General features: G+C 41.8%; 1 protein-coding gene across 3 annotated transcripts in view; it reads right to left on the reverse strand.

Moving 5' to 3' along the window:
* The window catches only part of LOC106495875 (stabilizer of axonemal microtubules 1), a 37916-nt gene that overhangs the window by 8502 nt on the left and 6337 nt on the right, over positions 1 to 23077 (reverse strand). Inside the window, exons 2-3 of one of the 3 annotated variants that reach the window (XM_067316233.1) lie at positions 2449 to 2619; positions 512 to 633 (exon numbers count right to left, since the gene is read on the reverse strand). In XM_067316233.1, coding sequence (XP_067172334.1) covers positions 512 to 633; positions 2449 to 2574 — 248 coding nt within the window. In that variant the 5' untranslated portion in view covers positions 2575 to 2619. The other 2 variants (XM_067316234.1, XM_013956436.2) reach the window with 2 other exon arrangements.

Genomic DNA, 23077 nt, shown 5'->3' on the forward strand with positions numbered 1-23077 from the left:
TGCAGCATTGGCAACTGGCCACGAGAAACCATCAGCTATTCCAATATTAACATGACACCTTGCACCTGGAGTGATGGTGGGTGGGCAAAAGACTCAGGCCTTTGACTTTAGTGTATTACATGTGTGTTTTAGCAAATAAACAAGGCTTTCAAACTCCTGTGTGTGAAGCAGAAGGGAGGAACATTAATGTTGCAAAGTATTGGGTAGAGGGGTAAAAAACAGAGATAAAGAAGTTTAAAAAAAAAGGAACGTCAAGAAGTCTCACACGTCTTAGCCACTTGGCACCCTTTTTTCAGCAAAGTATAGCTTTGCCTAATAACAACATGTAGTTTTCAAGGGGGGGCTGGGAAAAGGCAAGCAGGAATACAACAGGCATGCAGCATCCTCAGTAGCAAGAAGGACTCAGCAGCAGAGAGGGCTCTTCCCAAGACTGACAGTATACTGCACAATCCCGTATTTGAAACAGTAGAGCCAGAGACATGTGACACATCACAGCCAGGCAATTCCTCACCAGTGTGTCCAAGGATTTTCTTGCAGTGGGAGTACCTTCTCATACTCTGGCCATTGCAATACAGCAGAACTTGCTTTGGCAATGATGGAGGATAAACTGATCTGCTGGTAAATCAGTGCAACCTGCATCCAAGACACCATGAAAAACGGTCATGCCTGTATCTCCTGGACTTCATCAAGCAGGTTTGTTGCTGCAATATGACACCTGACATTCTGCAGAGGGCTGTTACAGAGGACTGGTGACCACTCAGTATTTGCTGACCTCACAGTCACCGCAGTTATTCTTTCTTACTCGTTCAGTCAAGTCATTTGGTCTGAGGAGAGTTTAATTACACAGAAGGAGAGCTTTTAGCCCTCTTTAGTGGGTGATGGCACTTTTCCACTGGGCCTTGGCACTTTCACATTGCATGTTTTTTCTAACCATAGTTCCTTGGAAAGGACAGTGAGACTTGCAATTTGTTGGCTAGCTTTTCAAGTTTGATACTTTCTCCTCTCATAAGTGTAGGTAAGTGTTAAGAATAGATGGAGCATATGCTTTGAAGAAGCAAATGTAAGCAGTTTCTATGCTTTTCTGCCAGTTTAATTTTTGGAAGCTGTACTACACTCCAGGAGTAGTAGTTACTATGAGCATCATTAGCCTTGTCTGAGCAAGGATAGTTTTGCTGTTTGAACAGGAAATTTCTAAGGACTTTTTGATAGACCTCTCATGGTTGCTGCCCATCCTCACTTTCCTGAAGATCATGCCAATGAGCCCAGGAGTCGGTCATAGGCAGACACAAAGACAGATATCTTTGTGGCTACTTCAGCTCATGCAGGAGATAGAAGACATATGTAGAAAACAAGTCTATGAAAGTCTCTTTGAATACCCCTGGGCCTTGCAGTAGTTGCTGAAATCTCCTGCATAGGCAGAGGCATCCCAAATGTAAATAGAAGTTAGGCATTTCAGCAACATTTGTGAGTTAGACTGACAATTCTTAAGAAGGCATTGGGAGGGGAAGCAGGTGGTAGTGCCTCCATGTCAAGACTAGGATGAGTATTTGTGGATGGTCTGAATACTAAGACTTACTAGTCCACTGACACTCACTAAAGCCACTGATATCTCCTGGATCTCTAACTAGCTGTAGCAAAGGCAGGAGTGGGGTTGTTCATGACTCTGCCTGGGATGACAGAGGAAGTAAATGAAGATCAGGCAGCAACCTTCGTTTGAGCAAAGGTCTCAGATTCAAATTGCAGAATCCAAGCCTTTTTCTCATGAGTTTTTCCTGTTGTCAAGTGCTTGGCACATCCCCTTACCAGCAGCAGGGAACAGGCTCAGCAGTTAATTCCATCAGTGAAAAGGGCACAATGCAAGTGTGAGGATTTATTTTGAATATTAACAGTCTGAGCAGCAATGTAGCTGAAAAGCAAAAATAGCTCAGCACTGGGCAGTGACTCCCTTGTGGGGCGCACTCACACTCCCTTTCCAGTCAACACAGTTTACCATACTCACATTTCCTTGGAAATCAGTCACTCGGGTCACACTGCACACAGTGCCGTACAAAACACAGAACATCAACAAAAAACCCTTCCAATATCATCCATATTTTCTCAGTCAACATTTCTATTGATTTCACAGAAGCCTTCCCAAAGCAGGAAGTGAATTAATGCCAAGACCATGATGTGCTCCCATGGCCCATGTGTTCTCTGGGCAGACCACACCTCCATCTCCAGGAAGCAGAAGAAAAATAACTGCTTGCCTCCACTATAACAACTGGCCTCAGACTCTGTTGTCCTTCATCACTTCTTTCGTGGAGCCCTCACGAGTGTCTGTACAACCCTGGCATTGTTCTCTTCAGGGTCCCCTTGTGAAAACAATGATTTTACTCCTCTCCATCACCCATCTCTCACACACACATTTTCTAGCTCACAGTCCTCACTCTCTTTCACTTCTTTTCATACTTCACAGTCGAGATGCCTTCCATGGGTATCTGTGGCATCCTGTATTCTTCCTTGGGCTTGAATGAGTCTCTGGGATGACAGCTGCGATAAAAGGGGTATTTCTCCATGTACTCTGACAGAAAGCATGGCTTCTCATGGGTCCTGGAGGGCAGCTGTGGACAACGGTGGCATCTGCAAAGGAAAAAACATGGGAGTTAGAGACTCACAGGTCTTTAAGACAACTGATTAAAAATACCTAATTGTCCAATTCAGCTGCAGGATGCAACTACAAAATAGCAGATAAGTGAGCTTTGCAATGACTGCTACACCCTTGATTATTTAAAGTGCAAAAGCACAACCTGTACAAAGAATTGGTTGTTTCTGCCTACTACCGTAGCTTGCAGGCATGACAGCCAGTGAAGTCAATACAAAACAACCCAAGAAAAGTAGGTTTTCCCATGTGAAGAAAAAAGCAAGTTGATCCAAGATATAGCTTAGTACACTGAATTGTGCTGGACTGGAAATTCCATTTTATATAATTTTTCTTCAGGTTCTCACAAATTTATTATCCAGCATTGCCTACATATGGAGCAGTTATTGACAACTGAGCAAAAGGGTTACAGGTCAGGACTCTCTATTCACTCATACTTGGGCAGCGCTGCTCTGACTTTAAATGGCCATATAAGTGCTGGACAATAGAGACATGAACCGTAATGGTGTAGGTGTGCTCCCACTAAAATCAGCAGCATTTGTTTTGAGATCAACAGGAGAAATGCCAAAGCTGCATCTCCCATGAAAGGCTGAGCATGCATGGTGAATGCAGATATTTGTACCTTGATAAATATAAAAAAACCTTTTACGATCAGGCTTCTAAACATCTAAAGAACCTCTCTGAAGATTTAAAGAATTAAATCAGTAATATCATGACTTTTTATTTGCTATTTATTGTTCTTTTAATACTTAATAGAATATTTCCTTTTAAGAAAAAGACACCTCTGTGGTGAGCTAGAGCCTTGTTATACAATTAGCTCCAGTGGCTTCAGTAGACCAACATGTATATGCGCCAGCCAAGGTCTTTGCTCCCAGTGAGAGGGCATATCTTCAAGGGGCAGCCCTAGCTACAGCGTGTTTTGAGATGTCAGAACCAGGAAAGGAGGCTGCCATTTGAGTGAACCAAAATAAGGGGGAATGACAGGATCCACACCTTTGGCCCTTTGAACATTTTCTGGAGGATGGTATCGAGAATGCTGAAAAGATAGCTTTTTACCTCCCAAAATAGCTACATAAGTTGTCGATCACTGGTGTTTACTTTCAAGGCATGGTTGTTTATGTCAGCTGGAGTTTCTAAAACTTCTGTATTAGTGTAAGGATGTCGGTTCTGGAGACAGGCTGATATGAAACCAGATGATGACTATTAAAGCTGTGGTACTTTTGATTGTGCTCTCACCTATGGAGCTGTATATATTATGTATACCTGTGTGCTTTGCCAGGAGAGGACCAGTCTCTACCCTAACCTGCAGTGGCTTATGTAAATAGAATAGCTCCCAGGGATCAGTGGTGTTACTCTAGAGTGGCATTTTCCAAGCAACAGAAAGTATGGCATCCTCCTATCTATTTATGGATTTGAGTTGATATAGATCATTAGAAGGCTGTGATCACCTGACATGGTAAACAATAAACTTCTCAGTATGGACCCTGAGGTGACATATGAAATTAAAAATTCTTAAACTTAGCATTGATTTGTATAAGCTTCCTCTTTTAGGTAAACAAAACAAAACCAAAATTGCATCCTCTGTTTTTTGATCACAGTAAGTCATAGATGACATGGACATTATCAAAAAATGTAATCACTTCAGGGGGCTTGGCAAACTTCTTAATTAATACTGTCTGTAAATTCAAAGGATTGTTACCTGTTCAAAAGTTTCTTCTTCATCAATGTATTACCTCCAAGATTTCTGGTATTATCCAAAAGAAACAGGATGGAGTAGAGGGTTTTTTTGGTTTTCTTAATAAATGTAAGAGGGCTGTGCATAAAACCTTTTCTTTTTTTTTTCATTATAGAATCACTGTTTATTGTCTCCACCACTTCCTGTAGTAGATTCCCATAAAGCAAATCCTTTAGGCCATGCAGAACTCTCTAATATGATAGCTGGGCTACTGCTGGCATTTTTAGCCCAGAAATGATGTTGCCCTGCATGTAAAACCTGAAACACCTTTCAGAGACTTCCTAGGGCTGAAGCGATGGAGTTATCCTTCGTTGTTGAAGCAGAGACGATCTCATTATTCAGTTTTGATCACTATTATCAATTACGGATGCTATCATAAGAGCAAAAATAAGTTGTCGTCAAGGTCCCTCAGTGCTGGACACTTTTCCAACACTCAAAAATCACTCTGGCCACAGAGTGACCAGGGCTCAATCCATTCCCCTAAGCACAGGTGCCCGGCACTGTCGAGGATGTCCTAGGTTGTGTGAGGTATCCGCAGCTGGCTGACAGAAATGACAGGACTTACAGCAGATCCATGTCCTGCTAAGGAACCACTGAAGTCAGGAGATCCTACAGAAATTTGAAGGCCCTAGATGCCTACTGTGAGATGACTGAATCCCATCCTTACAAAGAAAATGTATTAGGTAGGATTAAATTGAGTGTCACATCTGCCTATTGCATGCAGATGTCTCAGACACCCCAGAGTGCCTCAAATGGTACCAGACTCCTACAGACAGACAGCAAAATCAAGCCCTGGCAGCCCAGGCAATAGTGACCCAACAAACAGAAACTGTATTAATGCAATTGAATGAGATTGCCACACACATTCAAAAAAACTGTTCTGAGAAACTTCACTGGTAAATTTAATAGTATTTCTCCAAACACTATAAGTGGTTAACTGAAAGTAGATTTTTTTTTTTTAATGAGTTCAGTGACTTAGTTGTGTCTTCAAGCAAAGGGTGGAGAAAAAAGTTTGGTTATTTATACATTAGCAGTTAGAGCAGCCTAATAGGAGCAGAAACAGTGCTGAGGGCTAAGCAACCACAGTAGGCACATTTCAGCGTGGATTTACTTTAGACCAGCTCTAGTCTGGTCCTCTGTCAGAGGAGTCTGAGCTCATTTTTTCCATCTGAAAACAATCAGCCTGGGTGCTGCAAGACCTCTCCACAATGTGCACCAGCATGAAGACAGTGAGGACAAGCAGATTTATCTCAGAAGTTCACACCTGGTTGGAACTAAAACGCTACCATAGATTCACTTACTGCTGATGACCTCCTCCTGCTGACCTCAGCATGTACTTTTCCACATTCCAGCCTCATTTGGTCAAAGATAGGCTTTGGATCCTGCCCTCAGATTTCTGCCCAGAGACATAACAGTCTATATCACTTTCTGGTCTGATTCAAACCTGCTGACATCAATGTGAAGTCTGCCGATTAAGGACTTCAGGAGCCAGTCCACAGGAATTACAGAGAGAAGAGTCCTCTGTTTTTTGCTTCATACATCATTCCTGCCAAAGTAAGATTATTCCCTACAGGTCGTATGTTTTCCAGTGTTTTATTGAGTCCAAATTGTATTACTCAGTTGAAAGCGCTTCTGTACTTAATGAAGTCACTATTAAATCAAATGTTGGACTATCAGTAGATGTCTGATTACCTAGATTTATATGGAGAGCCACTGATCTATGTTCAAAGTTACATGTACTTCTACTGGATTATTTTCCAAACTAGCACAAGAGTGGAGGAAAAGCTCAGAATGCTCAAATAAAATTCAGCATTTTTTTGACAAGCCTATTTTTCACTCTGATTATAAATCCTTCTGTGAAATCATGAATCAGGAGGACTCCTCTGAGTCCTAGTAGACTCATTTTTGCCGTAGAGAATTTTGGGGTTTGGACTTAGGGAGTAAGGCACACCATCCCTGCCAGTTACAATGCTTGAGGAACAAGATTCAGGATGAACATCTCAAAAAACAGTCTAAGGGAGTGGGGGCAGAGTACTGTTGAGTGCCCCACTTTCTTAGGAATCATGCAAAGTTCTAGCCTTCATATATCTTGAGGAGACACAACCAGGGAAATGAGGAAAGGATGAACCTGCTTGCTGTTGTTGGCCCATGAGACCTTGCCAGAATGGGTTTTGTGGAGAGGAGACAAAACCCTTCCAAGCACAGGCTGCACAGACACTTTCTGATCATGTTGTGGTCTTACAGCATTCTAGAAATTCCTCCCTTATCCTCCAAGGGAAAATGACAGGCCTGTTCTTTTACCTTCAAACCCGCTGGCCTCACTCAGTCATTAGGTGCACTTTCCTCCCCCTGCTCTCTTGAGCCCTACGACAGGGCAAGCTCCTCTTAAGCTTGGCTTCAGAGTGTGTCCGTGGGGCCTTACATTAGCCTTTAATGATAAAACTGAGCTCTGACTAGGTGGTAAGAACAGCTACACTGCCTCATGGTCCTGCAAACACTATGGATATTTTCAGTGGCCAAAGAAGTGTTTCCCAGATGGGGAACGGCTGATGAGGAGTAAATGAACAACACCTCATTAATGTCATCAGGCAGCACCTGTCACAGCTCAGCTGCATGTGCGGGTGTGCAGGGGTCCCCTTGCAGCCCGGGTTTCCAAAGCGGCCGGCACAGAGGGTCGCGCAGCTCCGTCAGCATGAGGAGGACGGGCAGCCCCCCTGCCCCTCCTGACGATCCCATGGGAGTGACAGTTTGCAGAACCTGCATTTTTCCTCTTGCAGACGTGTAGTATTGCTAGGGAGCGTGAATGCTAGCGGACTCCTCAGGAGCCCAGGATGGGAAAACCTGAGCCTGGTGCAGATAGCCGTGGCCTCAGGCTGCCAAGTTCAGGGTCCCAGGAAAAAGCTAAGCCTTCAGCAGGGGCCACGCAACCTGGCAATACAAGTGGAAGGAAGAAGCAAAACAAATCATAATACCTGTTTTTTTGTCATAATAAAATTGCAGATACACCTGGTGAAGTCTGTGCACATGTAATGCTGAAAAATATTCAAACCTGGAGAAAAAGACACACAATACAGGAAAACCAGGAAATACAGCTAAGGCTGAAGTTTCAACAATGCAAAAACCTTAACCCTGCCTCACATCAGGGTCCCAAGAAGATCAGAAATTTTTCCCTATTATGAATATCCCAATCATGATTGACCAGGAATTCTGGCACCTTTCATTCCTTCATTCATGTCATTCACAGAGAAACAGCACCTCTCTGAAGCCTTCTTTGCATTCATATGCAGTATAAATGCAGTAGATTTATAATATAAGACATAGACAACAGCATTTTAAAGGCAAATAATTCCCAGTAAGAGAATTCCTGTTCTGAGTGAGGGATTTTGCCTCCTTTAGGAACATTTTCCACTATATGAACCTGCTGATTCCATGTGGCTGCACATGGTCCAGGTTTCCTATGGTGAATTAGCAACTATGTGGTGTGTGTAGACCCTTGATATGTAATGCCAAAGCTTATCACAGTAGTAAATCAGCCTGGCAAAACATTTAAAACTGAAATGAAAAAAATCTTTCTACAGAAGCCTGTGTAACTCGTTGCCATTGGTTGTCACATGTTTCTGGGCTACAAACAGAAGGATGTTTGTCGGCTTCCCTGGTGGCTGCCTGCTCCACGCTTAAGCAGCTGCTTTGGCAGCTGTCACAAGGAGGATATTAGCCTGGATAGACCATAGACCAGATCTTGAATGGCAATTCCTATTTCTCCACAGGCTTTCACGGTGCCAACAAGCCACCTTCCTCGTGCCCAGCTCACACGGCAAGGACCTTCACCCCAGTTTTCACTCCCACCTCGCAAAGGGCCTTTGGTCACGCACGGTGTCGCACAAGAAGCTTTCTCAGCACCAGCCCCTCCAGCTCCCGATATACAACTGAGCAGCATCACTCCAGCCCTCTGTCACCATGTGGCACCAGCTGAAACACAGGCGGGTACAGGCTACAACAAACATTTCTTGCTACAGTTTGCACAGGGCACTTCAAATGTAAGAATAAAAGTATGAATGGCAGGTATTTCCCTTTCTGAGCTGATAGCACTGATTCCAGTCCCTTTAGTTTCATTAAATTGTGTCTGGATTGCACAGAGCATCTTTGGTAATAACACAAGAGTAAGTTTTTGAACCCTTCAAGAACTATAAACCAACATTTCAGTTGGTAGAAGAGACTGCAGCTCCCCCGCCTTCGAGGGAGCTGTGTTCATCTATACACGTCCTCACAAAATTATGAAGCTCTTTAGCCACTAAGAAGCTGTGATGAAACATGTAAAAAATGTATCAGCTCACATTAAATACTTGTTAAAGTCAAGTAGGATGATTTGGAGCCATGGCACAGGACTGGCATTCAGGATATCTGAATTTAATTCCCAGCATTTACCACAGTCTCCCTAATTAGCTCAGTTCTCTGTCAGTCACAGTTAAAGTACAGCGTTCTCCTTCACAGGAAAAAAAACATGAATTTTATAAAATTTGTGAAAGTTTCAAGGTGACTCTCTCAGACTGATCTGATTTTTTCAAATGTCTGTGATTAATAATAAAAGATTACTATAGGGGGCTGAAAATGAAGATAGAATGGAAAGTTATTCTGTAAAAATCTTAATTTATTCCAGATATGTGTATTACTACTGCCAGTTATTGACTATAGAGGTAGAGGTCATGGGTGTGAAGATATTACTGCTTGAGAGAAAAAAACATGAGGCCCAGGAATGGCTGAACTACGATTCAGGAGAATTAGTTTCCAATTTTAATTAACACCAGCCCTCAGACAACCACTAAAGTACTGCTCAGAGGGAAGAGCACTATATCTCCTTGATCACATAACCTACTTCTTGCAGCACTTCTAATTTCCACAGCTGATCATATCAAACCAATATTACAGAAATCTCTATTTTATGTGAGATGATGATGCTGTCCAAAGGAAAGTAGGAACGTAAAAATGTGCCAAAGAGCTGGGGCACACTCTATAGTGGGAATCCATTGCCAAGAGACAGACTACAAAGAAAATCACTGCAGGTGAGTCTTTATTCGTGCAAACCTCTTCTCTTCCAAGCCAGAGGCAGCCTTACATGATTCAGTTCCATAAGGACAGACAGTGGATTAGATGGACGTGAAGCAGGAAGAATCTGTTTGCAAAGTATCAAAGTATATCGCATACAATTATTGGATACAGTAAAAATATCAGAAGAATGAAAACACCTTGTGGCTAAGTGCATACCGAAAGTACAAGCTTCTGCTTTTGGATGGTTTAGAAACAAAACTTAAATGCACAATAAAAGCAATGGATTCCTTGAGAGAGAAGTTTGAAGTCCTTCTGATCATAACAGTTCAAAGAAACTTTCATGTGAAACCTTTGTGAGGTTAATGTAATTCCCACCCAGATCAGAAACTTTTTTCTTTGTGTCATATTGGAACGTTACACTCTGGACCCCAAACCTCACTTTTTCCCCAACATGTAGATTTCCCAAGTGTTAGAATGGATGGATCAGTAATCACCTCAAAATAAATAAAATTGATAGTGGAGAAAGAGTTTTCACACATTTGCATGCACACAGTCTTAATTGTGAGTGCTGGTAAAATGTAACAACGGAGGAATACAAGTATATAGATGTACAGTGTTCATCAGTGATGAAGACTGAAACATACAATAGCCTAGTCCTCCAAATTCACACAAATTAGAAAACCTTTGCTAAGGATCCAGGGCATCTGGAAGGAGGCCAATACCCTGGAAAAGGACAAAAATCTGTGGCATGCTATTAAACATCATTGTGGTTGTCTCCCTCTTAAAAGATGCACAAAACCATCACGGTCACCCTTTCGTACTGACCAAGAGAACGCCAAGCAAGGTCTGTACTGAGCTCACTATGCTCCACATGGCTGCTCTCGCCTTCACTTACACCTCTTATATTGCTTTCTACAAACAAAACTGTTAAAAAGAATTTCTTTACTATCATCTTTCTACCAAATTCATCTCAAATATCCCTTCAGTGAGCAAGCATTTTACTGTTTCTTCAGTGCTCTCGCCACTATCATTTCGGGAACTTTGAATACATTTCAGAGCTCTCTGCTAGTTTATCTGAATTTCAATAACTGAAGGTTCATAAGAGATAATTTTCAGAAATAAATATTACTATCTTCATACCTATTTCATACACATCCTCTTTGAAATAAAATAAACAGAGATTAAGCATATTGACACATTTTAAAAATACATCAAGTAGAGAGGAAGTCTTAAAGAACCTGACTGTCATTAATCCAAACAACATCTGTGTAAAACCAGGCAATCGTGTACATTGAGTAATTCCTCTGCGTTGTCAGGGTTCGCTCATTCTAGCCAGATGCAGCAAACGACCGAGGAACTGATGCCAAAGCTTCGTTTCAGGAGCTATCTTAGCCAGAGTACACACTAAACATTTTTGGCTGTACTACTTTTGGCAGCTGGACCAAGACATTAGCAAAAGGAAGATCCAAGACAGTCCAATATTTTTTTGTTAATTACCTGTGGAAATAGTGCCCTTTAAAATTAGAATATGCTCTTGACAGGAGAGAGGTAGATAGATATCTCTGTCCATGGATAGTAAGTTTGGGTGAGTAATGGGTTTTACTTTCACAAGATGAATTCAGTGATTTATCTGTGCTCTCCAACTGGGACCTGAGCTTCACCCTCCACTTCTACTTCAACTCCGCAAGACAGCAGTCAAAGTGTAATTAGACCTGTCATGAAGTACTATAACGCCATCCTTATTTCATGCTTGAGCACTCTCAGATTTCAGCACATTAACACATTACACATGCACGGCATATCACATTTTGCACAAACTCATTATGACAGATTTGCAAATTTCCAAAGCAAGACTAGTGAGGTCCTTTCCTGTATGTGTATAACCATGGCACCTAACCAGCAACAATGGAGCAAGAGCCATTTCTTTTACATCTTAATTTGTATAGCACTATCATAAATTAAGTAAAGGCACACACTTTACATTTATCAGAGATGAGACAGAAAACTTGAAAGATCAGGCACTCCGATATGAACGCCAGCAAACTCATGTGGTTTTACCTTCTGGAGTTGAACTGGCTAAAAAAGTGCTGTGCTTGCTTTCAGAACCGAAGTGGTAGCTGTCCAGTCATTAAAGATGCTGTGACCTTTGCTACTTGAAAGATGCATAAGTCTAAGAGAGAAATCACACTGTAAAACTATGCTTTTATGGCAGGTTTCTCCCACAAGGGTTAGAGTTAGGACAGAAACCGCTGCAAAATGATAGGATTCTCAGTCAGGATTATTCCTGAAGTCCTATGACCTTATTCTCATTTTGAACTGAGGCCACTTTACACTGTTCCGTGACAAGGAGAGAAAAGAAAACTTTTCTGAGCAAAGGATTGAATTTCTCGTGTCTAAAATAATAGGCTCACCATACTGAACTGTGTCTTCAAGTGTTTCTTTATTATAAATACAAGAAAAAAACTGTGCTATGCATGAAGACTTCTTTGATGCTTTCTAGAAGTATCTTATTTTAGAGCCTTTTAAGTCCAATGTGGGAAATATACTCTGTATTTTTTAAAGGACTGTCAGTTGCTGCAATACCAAATAGAGCAGAACAGATGAGTAAAAATCTTTGAAAAGGTTTTATCTGAATGTACGTATCAATAGAGATCATTGTAAACTGGAGTTTGGGACTGAAATTGCCAGAACTGACCTCAGAATTGGTGCAGAAATGCGGGTATTAGTACATACATGGTATTTCAATTACTGGTAAAAATGTAAGATGTGACGACCTAGCTGTCTGGATGCCGGAGAAAAACCCAACACTAAAGCAGGGACAAAATTTGTGTAGCTGAGTGTCATGGTAGTAGCCTGAATCCCTTTCCTTTCTTCGTGCACCCCACTCTTTCCCGTCTCCTCTCACTGTTACCTCACTATCTAGAAAGGATAAATTCTTCTTTCTAATTCTTAGCAGCCACCCTGTAGCCCCTGATCCTGCCCAGAATCTCAGCCAAAACCACATCTCGAAACCTGCCAGCCATGCATGCCTCCACACAACCTCCCCAGAGTCAGGGGAACTCTTTAATTTGCGCAGAGTGAAAATCCAGCCCCACAGCTTGCTCGCTTCGTCTATGCCTCTATCCTCCCCTCCCGTTTGTGGCTGTTTTAGCGTGTTGTGTAAACTCTGGTGATTCACCCAGCATGGTAACCAGGTGGCGTGCAGTCTGTACGCGTACGGACCAAAGCCTGGTCTCCTCAGCTCTGCCTAAGATTTAGAAATCTTATTTATAGAAAAGTAACTTTACCAATTTATGCATGCACTATAAAATTTAGGAATTAATTTCCATTGATTTTAGGGGAAAACAGTAGTTTTGTCAAAGAGGCAGCTGAAGTGGACTTCATAGAAATTGGGTCCATAGAAATTGGGGCAATACTTTCTAAATGTAACTTCTTTTTACAACAGTGCAATGAGGGGCTATTCCACTGCCAGTACCACAGTCAGTATATTTAAAACAGTGTAAAACAGGAGAACTTGAGATGGGAATAAAATCCTGTGTTCTTTTAATAGGGCCCAACTAGCCTAATGCCATAGTAAAAATGAAGGCTTCTGCAAAACAATTTCCAAAAACATGCTTCAACCAACTGTTACAGCTTCCAAGAAGCATAAGAAAAGTGATGATAAAACCTTGCTGGAAGGTCTCCAGCATCTGCTTGCTGTGTGATTTATGTCATTTGTAACACATTCTGCAGAATTCAAGCCAAGAAGGTGGAAAATAGAGACTTACAAATGACTTCCTCATTTCTACATCAAATTTGTCCCTCTGATTGTAAAACAAAAGGCAGTTTTCTAATACCCTTACTTACTTTTTTACTAAATTTGCAATATGAAGCAATATGGAAAAGTCTGGGTAGCAACATGGCAATTCAGTCTGACAATATAAACAGTATGGAAAGTGTGAACAGATCATGCGGGGCTGTAGGAGTCCATCTGCCTTAGAGAACCACAGGGAAATTTCAGCTAACTGTTACAGAGACAGTCACCTTTCATATGTAAAAAAAGTTCAAATGGAGTAAGTCGAATGTCAGGAAAAATAAAGTTTTTTTCCTGTTGAACTATTCCCTGTCCAGAAGAATTCCAGCCATGAGGAAGCTGTCAGAAATGCTGAAATTTTTAACATCTTTCTGGAGCAACCAGTCATGTTTCACTACTGATGGGCTTCAATATTTCAAGAGTTATAAAATAAGAACACAGTCAGCCCTGTTGGGAGAGATTAATTTTCCAGTCCCATCCTTCCCTGTAGTAGAACAGCTTTTATACTTTCCTCTCTGTTTTACTATCCTAGAAGGCTTTCACCAGTATTAAATTAGGACTGGATCCTGAATTCGGTCAATTGTTTCAGCCCTGGCCTTTCTTGGTCAATATTCTCTCATCCTAAGAAAAGGGAAAAACAATAAGTACAGTGTCTACTCTGAACAGATTCTGTTAAATTCTCTTAGATAAAAGGCCATATTTCTGACGAAAACTCTGAGCAGTCTTCACTTTCTGCAAGCAGACACATAGTAGATATCAAATTGGACCTACTCGTAGTCATCATAGTGCCTTCTAAGCAACAGCCAAACAGTGTTGCATCTACCATTTCTTTTCATTGACTTGATTCTTTTGTGTGGGGGGGAATGGCAAGAGAAAAAGTAGGGATATATAAACCTTACATATAAATATATGATTTGTTTTCTACTATGATGCTTGCACTGGATATCTGTATCACTGTTGCATGTAGATATTTATTTCTAATTCTAAAGGCACACATAATAGCTGATAGTCACTGCTATTAAGCTCTTTATCACGAACACAGATGGACTAACAAAGTGCTGCTATTCATACTTCCCAGACAGAGAGCTAAGGCACAGAGAGATTTGGTAATATGCTGAAAATCCTGTGGAGAATATGTCAGGGTCAGGAACTCATTCCAGATCTCTAGAGGCTTCTAAGACCACAAGACTAAATTAATTTTTCAGCAGTAATGAAGCAGCAGAAGAGATATTCTTTTCACTACAATCCTTGAAAAGGCCATATCTTGTGGTATTCGTGCTGTATGCCTAAAGGCCTTTAATAAGTCTAAATGCTGCTACTTCTGCTATGGGGACTGGAGCATGTGGAGTCTGGGAAGGTGGTGGACGGTGCCCCATTCCCACATCTGCAGACACAGTCTGTGGAAGGAAAAACTAAAAGCAAAGTCTCAAGGCTGTAAGAAGCTCTCGATAGCACCACCTTCTTCCTCCCCAGAGCACTGAACTAGCAGAATGTTATTAGTTACAATGAAGTGCTATAATCATAATATATCTGGTGTCGGGAGAAAAAGTATTATCATATATGGATGCCCCAAGAGTATGTGTCCTGAGTACATCAAGCTATTTCATGTGCTACGCACAGGGAGGAGGAGGAAATCAGGCGGAGGAAAAAATATCTGTCACTGTTATACTTCTAGGATTTACACTACCGAAACAAAAAAAAAAGTTGTATATACCTTCCCACTTTCAGTGTTCCTCATAAAAAAATGAATTTCATAACATGCATTTAAAGGGAATTTTTGTAAGTGTACAATTCCTATTGAAAGCTAGCAGAATTCAGAGAGCTAAGCCCCTTTCAGACCTTTGACAATTATCCCACTTAAAACCCCAAACCTATATTTTTATTTACATACCTGTCCAATCAACAAAGAAAAACCTCCTCAAGCCAAACAAAAAAAATGTGTAATGGAAAGAGCTTAGTCCTGACAGAAAGACTAATACAACAATATAAGCATTTCTATACCTCTTCTTTAAATCTATTTAAATGTTAGTCAAATATTTAAATATGATTTATGTGGCACAAAAACCAGAATTTCAGAAATTCTTTGCGTGTGTCTCATCAAGTGGCTATGGAAATGTGTATGAAAATACTAATTAAAAAAAAAGTATTTCTTTTGGCAAGATATTTAGCAAAAACACAAGCTGCCATTTTATTCATTTTTGGAAATGTGGGACATTGAGATTAGAATTCATAAAAAATACATTAAGACTATAAATTCTTCTTCAGTTACAAACCAGTACACTCAAGGCAAATACTGCACAAGAGTCAATACATTATGAAAGAGGTCAGACTAGATAATCACATGCATCCTTCTGGGCTGGAAATTTATTTACAAAACTACGTAAGGGATCTAGATACCCATCTTCCCACTAAAAACTATTGCTACTGATTATTTGCTTTCAGTGTTTAGAAGCATTTTAAAAGCAGGTCAGTGTATTTCTTGGAGGGTTGTTAATGCAATAAGAAGCAGGTTACACCCATTCAAAAGTCAGCCTCAACAGAGTATGTTCCCTTTGCCTTATTTCAGTATCAGTAGGAGTACTCTTCCTGCCAACCTATGCTAGGCTGCAGCATGTCAAGTATTCAGTCACAAGGCCAAATTTTTTTGAATATATAAATAAACAATAGTAAGAATTACAGAGGGATCAGTGACATTTTATGCATAAGATTTGTGTGAGAATTCCACCAATACTTGCCCTTGCAGACAAAATGTTATTAAACGACCATTTACTTAGTTAAATGTTTCTGGCTTTGCCTTTTGCCAACCCCTTAGGGGCAAAGTAGGGAGACTACATTCTGCAAATCAATGTGCTAGAATGTAGTAAGATGTCTTGCTCATCTTGTTTACCCCAAAACTTTGGACAAACTCAGGATACTTTCAGATTACACAACTTCTAACAACGGTAACTTTGCACAGAGTGAATTTCACTGCTAATCAACAGCAGCTTGTAACAATTTGAATACTAGAACGCTGCCAGAAGGAAAACGAGGCCTTCACAGTGCAAACTGGGAATTTGCAAGATTAAAAAATAGAATTTGTCTCTCATAAATTTTAGGTAGGTTTTTAACTACCTGATTTTATTACAGTCAGGTTAATTACATCAGCAGTGTGGGTATGTCGCCCTGCACCGGCCAGGCACAGGGGCTCTGTGACGGCATGGTCCACCTCGCCCTGTTTTGCTTTTTCAGCACTGCTCCATGCCATCTACCAAGGCTGTAAGATGCTGAGGGCTGAAACCATCTCTTACTCTGTAATTTGGACAGGGCACTTGGAGTTTGACCCCGGTCAGTCGGGTTTTCTGCCACATAAACTGTGAATAGCAATAGACTGCAACTTTCTCATCAGTTTTATAGATGAAAGGAAACTTAAGGAGCACAACCACAGAGATCCACTGGCAGAGGCACCAGCGACCATATCACCAGTGTGGGGGACTGACATTTGCACAGTAAAACAATGCTGCTTTATGCCTGTTTGAAGCAACAAAAAGAAAGTCATGGTGGCGGTCATGGCTTCATCCCATCAGTGGGCTGCACAAGGAGAAGAAGAAGCAGCCAGACCAGAAATACTGTCCCTCTCCAGGCTTAAACCCCAGTCAAGCTGCAAAACACCCCAGACTGACTGCAGAATTACAATGCTTTCTGGTGGTTGGGTGAAATAAGCCTTGGTCTTCAGTAAGACATCTGAAGCACCAGCTGAGTCTTGTGCACCTGCTCCTGAGACATTGCCAGGGACTTGGACCAGAAAAACTGAAGGATCCTTTCTGCTCATCCCTTACGTTTTGCAGCCAGTGAGATCTGCAGGACAGTCCTATGATGTCTCCTCCCAACATAGATAGCAGCCTCCAAGAACAAACAAGGAGGGAGAAGTATCTGGAAGTAAAACTTCCCGGAGGTCCTTTCCCATTCATCCGTTGGAAGGGTTGTTGGAGACTGCTGTTACCAGCAGGAAACCACAGGACACATTCAATCAGAGATTAAATAAAACTAATGGTAACGAATTGCCCACATAAAGCCCAGGTTATTTTTCTCTTCCAAAATGAGCAGCCATTAATATAAACTAAAGTCTTGGTTCTTCTGTCCCTGTACTTGAAAAGGGAAAGTGGGCTGTCCTCCTATACGTCTGTCATGCCCATATTTAACCCCAGACCAAGAGCCATGCATTTCTGAAAAAGTTCCTTGGCCATTTGAGAGCACCATAAAGCAAATCAGGTAAGCAGTCTTCTCACGAAGTAGCAGTCCTTCAGCCAGCGGTTTGTACTTGCTGTTTGAAACCTTAGATAACCGTGATGCAATCGTTTCATAGACAAAAGCTGATGTCGCAGAGCAAAGACTACACAAAAGCACTGAAAGCTGGTATGAGCTGGAAAAAGGCAAAGAGGCAGTAGAGGTACTTTGTCTTTCAACCGCTGCTAACCTCACACTTTTTGTAACGCATTTGGGGCAGGAGACCAGAGGGTGAAAGAAACCCAGGTGGCACCTGCTTGCAGACGGTGGGGCAGGAGGTGGGACGTCCCCTGGTCAGGGCCAGGCAGCCCCCAGGGTGTCACCCTGCACAGGGCCAGCTAGCTGTGGCCGTGGCCATGGCCGGCATCTGCAGCGCATGTGTGTCACAGAGCAGAAAGCTCTGAAATCACTGTCCTGCTATACCCGTCCCACATGTAGCCAGTAAGTGTTAGCTCTGCCCTGGGGCAACCCACCCAGTTCCCCCATGGCAGCTGCCTATGATGCTTACCATAAATTACCTACTATTTTTGCTGAAAACTGGTGGGTATGTTAGGTTGTGCCTATCCTGGTGAAGGTACGTTCACTGCACTTTCATTTTCTCTGGATAGCCAAACTGAGTCTCTTTCTGATATATAACAGATTATGTTAAAATGGCCACACAATTTGGTGATTTTTTTTTTTTAAATGCATCTGGCCAACTTTCCAAATTACTTGTACACCCCATTGAGGGGAATTTAAATTACCCTTTTGCCTTTTATCCCAATCTAGACAATTGCTTCCCATGTGGTCATTTCTATGCATCAAAATGCAAATTCTTCTGGAAATTTAAATACTATTATTGAAGAAGATTTATATAATCACAGATGTCTTGACACTGGCTTCACTAACTCCTGAATCAGAACCTCCAGCCCTCAGAGTGCACGGTGGTACTTTTCTGTTGATAAAACGCTTTGCACGCAAGGTTGGGAAACCCCGTAAGTGACAAAGCGCACCCATAGTTATATAGCTCTCATTCTGGAAGTGCAGGCAAGTATTAAAAGGTTTCTCTCAAAGATTTTGCAGTTCTGAAGAAGCAGGTTGTAAGTAGTTTGGGAGCACGGTAATGCCCTCCTCCAGCCCTTTTGCCAGCCAGTCAGCACGTCACAGGCAACATTTGGCTCATTTGGGTTGAAAACAGGGTCCATGCAGACCTCCCGTCAGGACCATCTCTGCGGCAGCAGCCAGGCGTGCAGAGGGGGAGGCTGCAAGCCGCGAGCAAAGGCTCTCACGCCTGGCGGAGGGGTGGGAAAGACGTGGTGGGGGCCGGCAGCTGCAGAGCAGAGCAGCCGGGTGGGAAGGAGCCAGCGTGTGCGCGGGGAGGCGGCATGGGAAAACGCCTCCAGGCCTTGGGAAGGCCCGAGGAAAGGCAGCAAGGAGGGACGCCGACGGCCTGGGGCGACCGCAGAGACCCTGCGGAGGTGAGAGTTTGCCCACACACCAGGGGAAGGAAAAAGTGCGGGAGGACAGAGCAGCGGTGTGCAAGCGCTGGAAAGAGCAGCTAATTTGGAAATCAGGATTTTATTTGTAGGGAGCAATTGAATTCTATAACTCGGCAACTTGGCCTAGCTGTAAAATAACCTGGCAGAATATACAGCGTGCCTTTGGTGTGCTAAGGCCCCTTGTACCACTGCATTAACTTGCAGCTACATGAATTCATAATAGCCCTCTAAAAATAGGTGGTCTATTTAAAAAGCAAATATGACAGAGTGAAAGTGTTTGGAGGCTTTTAATGTTATGTAGTGCATATAATAACACTTACAATAAAAACATATGTGAATGCTTGAAATTTTTGACTCTGACATCCTTTTTTTTTTTCCTTGCTCTTGGCTTGTGCAAAGTTGTTTGTCAGACTGTCTTGAAAGCCCTTCAGTGGTGCTCACATGGAGTGCAAGCGCAAATCCTAAGCTAACTGAATGTCACACTTTAATGAACTTCTGCCACCTTGCACACTGAAAGAACCATTTTGATACTAACATTGTGATTATTTTTTTCAAATAATTGTGCTGTTCTCACATTATGGAATTCAAAGTTTTCTGATATAGCACTTCTCTCGAGGAATATGTATCACATCCTATAACAATTAATGGAAACAAAGGTACAAAATTAAGCATTCAAAAGCTAGGAGACACCAGAATTATAGTTTCCCATGGAAGCTTAAGTCAGACCCTCAACCTATGTGCAATATGATACAGTTTAAATTATACAACCAAATACCAACTTTTACACAGGAAATCTATGGAAACACTGACTTGAGAATCAGTTTCAGTAATTTTATTTTTGTTTGTTTGTTTTGGGAATGTTTGCCTGTTTTGTTGCAACAGGTCAGTAAAAATAGCTGCTGGCATATCCCTGTTATGGATTTAAATTAGAAATCAGCATGTGAGAAGAAGTGGAAATAACACATAGTATTTATAGTTTGGCATATTGGACTCAGCCTAAAGTTTGCCACTGCGAGCTAACAGGGTGATGCAGGCAAACCTGTGAGACCTTGCCCGTACAGAAAACCTTTCAGGATCAGCTTCACATACACATGGGAATCTGAGGGTTTGGCATCAGGTGTTATCAAACCATAGTGTAATGGATCACACGGGCTGTATTTTGTGTTTTACTTCTCATATAAGAAAAACATCTGCATTTTCCTTTCCTTATGTTCTTCAGAAGGAGATTTTTGCCAGTGACAAAGTTTTTCTGCACTATCTGAACACACTGCAAATAGACAGTTCATAAATGTATCTAGATTCTGACTCTATGTGCTGGGTAACATGACAAAAACTTACTATAATAAAGATTATGTCTTCAGGGTAAAAAACATCTCTGTTTCTCTGGATAACATAGCTTATTTTCCACTAAAGAGACGATAAAACATTTGTAAGAGCTGCTGAATGCCACGTTTGTTAATTAATATTTCCATAGGCTTTTCACTGAAAATAAGAAACCTTTCTGCATCATACAACATCAGACCTAATCCTCTCTCTACTTTTGTCGTCTTTGTCACAGCAGATGAACATCCACATTTAACTAACATTTATTGCCAGGAAAATTAACTCCAGGAAACAGAAGAAAATTTTTCGTGAACGGAAAGGCAATATGCAACAAATGCAAACTTATTTAAGCAACAGTTCTACTCCTTTGATTTTTCTTCTAACATAAATGCCCTCAAAAGAGCAAAGATCGTCAAATAAAAGCCTGTCACTGAAGTTCAGGAGCAAAGGCCAGGACTTGCAGAGAAGCCAGACAGACCTAAAACTATTTGACATGCCAGAGCTTTGCAGTTTCCTCTTTCTCACTGTGAGCTGTGGTAAACTACTCAGTTCAAAGTATTTAGCCCAGTACCTTCACATTTATCCATTTATCCAGCAGCAAGCAACAGAAAACTGTGACTAACATCAGCCTTCCCCTCTCTCACATGGTAAATAATATCAGAAACTGAGCAAGAAGTGCCTGGAGGGAGCGACAACGCGCGGTTCCTTGGTGGGATGCTGCCATCTCCTGGTCAAACGTTTGGGACACCGAAAAACCACGTGCAAAAACTTGGTGACAATCAATTCCTGCTCCCATTATCTTCGGTTTTATCTTACAGTAAGCCAGTAGGATATTACTTGGGGAGTAAAGACCCAGTGAGAAACAGGCTGATTAAAATTCTCTCCTGTGTGATCCTTTGCACAAATCTCTTAGCCCTGATTATTCTCTCCTCCCTGCACAGAGCTGAGCAGTCCTTACAAAATGACATGTGCTGGGATGTTAAAGACCCATGAATGTTCATTCTAAGGGGGATCTAGGATTCACATGCCTAAGGCACTTCTTCCCATATGCGTAATATAGAGCAGCAAATTCTTTATCTTTAAAGCTAAATTAGTGAAGAAGATAAAGTATACAGATGAGAAAGTTATCCAGAACAAAAGATGACCGCTATTTCCAATCCATTTAATCTAACTAGCTCTTGAACTCAGCTTGACTCACGTAACAAATTATTTTTGAGACAGCCACTACTTCAAATATTTAGACCAACATACTGATAGTAAGACTACTCAGAAGGCAAAGTCCTGCGGTTCAATTGAATGTCAAATACTGCGAGGGTACAAAATGCAGGCCTGCAAATTACTCTGGCAGACCATCCAAAGAAAAGTCAGATGCACAGTTTGCAGAATGCTTTACAAGGCTTACAAGAATAATACAGTGCATACACATGGTAGAGCCAGGCCTGTCCTTACAGGACAGGAAATAGTCCTCCTGGTGTGTTCAAATATAAGCTTCACCATAGCCTGAAGAGCAAAGATAAAATCCAAGGAAGGAAACTGAGAATAGATTGAAAGTCACAAGTTCCCAGGTGACTTTAGAAATCCAACATTTATGTCAGTAGCTATCTTCAAAACCCTGCCAAGAGCAATTATCTGTGCTGTCGTAGCACTGACCCTAATTTTATTAGAAAGAACCAATCATTTCTGACAGCTGTTTTCCATTAGAAGGTGCTGTTGTTCAATAGTCCATGAAAATAGATTGTTTAATCAAAATATTTTTAATGGGATGTTAAATGCTGGAGTGTATTTTTTTATTTCATTTTCAAATTTGCCCTTTTTAATAGTTTAAGGCTTTAATATTTTATTTCATGTTTCAGCATTTTATGCTCCTATAATACTCATCTTGATCCCCGGGAAGATGAAGGACCAAGTAATCCTGGAAGCCTTTTCCAAACACATGAAGGACAAGAAGGTGATCAGTAGTAGTCAGCATGGATTCAGACTGGCTGGATAGAAGAGGGGAGAGCAGTGGGTGTTGTTTAATCTCAACTCTAGGAAGGCTTTTGACACTGTCTCCCACAATATCCTCATAGGCAAGCTGATGAAGTGCAGGCTAGATGAGCAGACAATGAGGTGGACTGAAAACTGGGTGAGCTACCAAGTTCAAAGGGTTGTGATCAGAGGCACAGAGTCCAAATGGAGGCCAGTCACTGGTGGTGTCTCCCAGGGGTCAGTCCTTGGGCCAATACTGATTAATCTTTTCATTAATGATCTGGATGATGGGGCAGAGTGCACCCTCAACAAGTTTGCAGATGGTACAAAACTGGGAGAAGCAGCTGTTAGATGGCTGGTATACCAGAGGGCTCTGCTGCCATTGAGAGGGACCTCCACAGGCTGGAGAAATGGGCAGACAGGAGCCCCAAGAACTTAAACAAAGGGAAGTGCAGAGTCCTGCACCTGAGGAGGAATAAACCCATACATCATCATGGGCTGGAGACCAACTGGCTGGAAAGTGGCTTAGCAGAAAAGGTACTGGGTGTCTTGGTCAACAACAAGCTGACAACGAGCCAGCAACATGCCCTTGGAGCAAAGGCCAGTGCTGCCAGGAGGCTGTTAGGCTGAGCGTTGCCAGCAGGTCAAGGTGATCCTTCCCCTCTGCACAGCACTGGTGAGGTCACATCTGGAGTATCGGATCCAGTTTTGAGCTCCTCAGTACAAGAGAGACTTGAACCTACTGGAGTGAAAACGATGAAGGGATTGAAGCACCTGTCGTATGAGGAGAGACTGAGAGAGTTGGGACTGTACATCCTGGAGGAGAGAAGACT

This window comes from Apteryx mantelli, chromosome Z, assembly GCF_036417845.1.
Source record: "Apteryx mantelli isolate bAptMan1 chromosome Z, bAptMan1.hap1, whole genome shotgun sequence".
NCBI lineage: Eukaryota > Metazoa > Chordata > Aves > Apterygiformes > Apterygidae > Apteryx > Apteryx mantelli.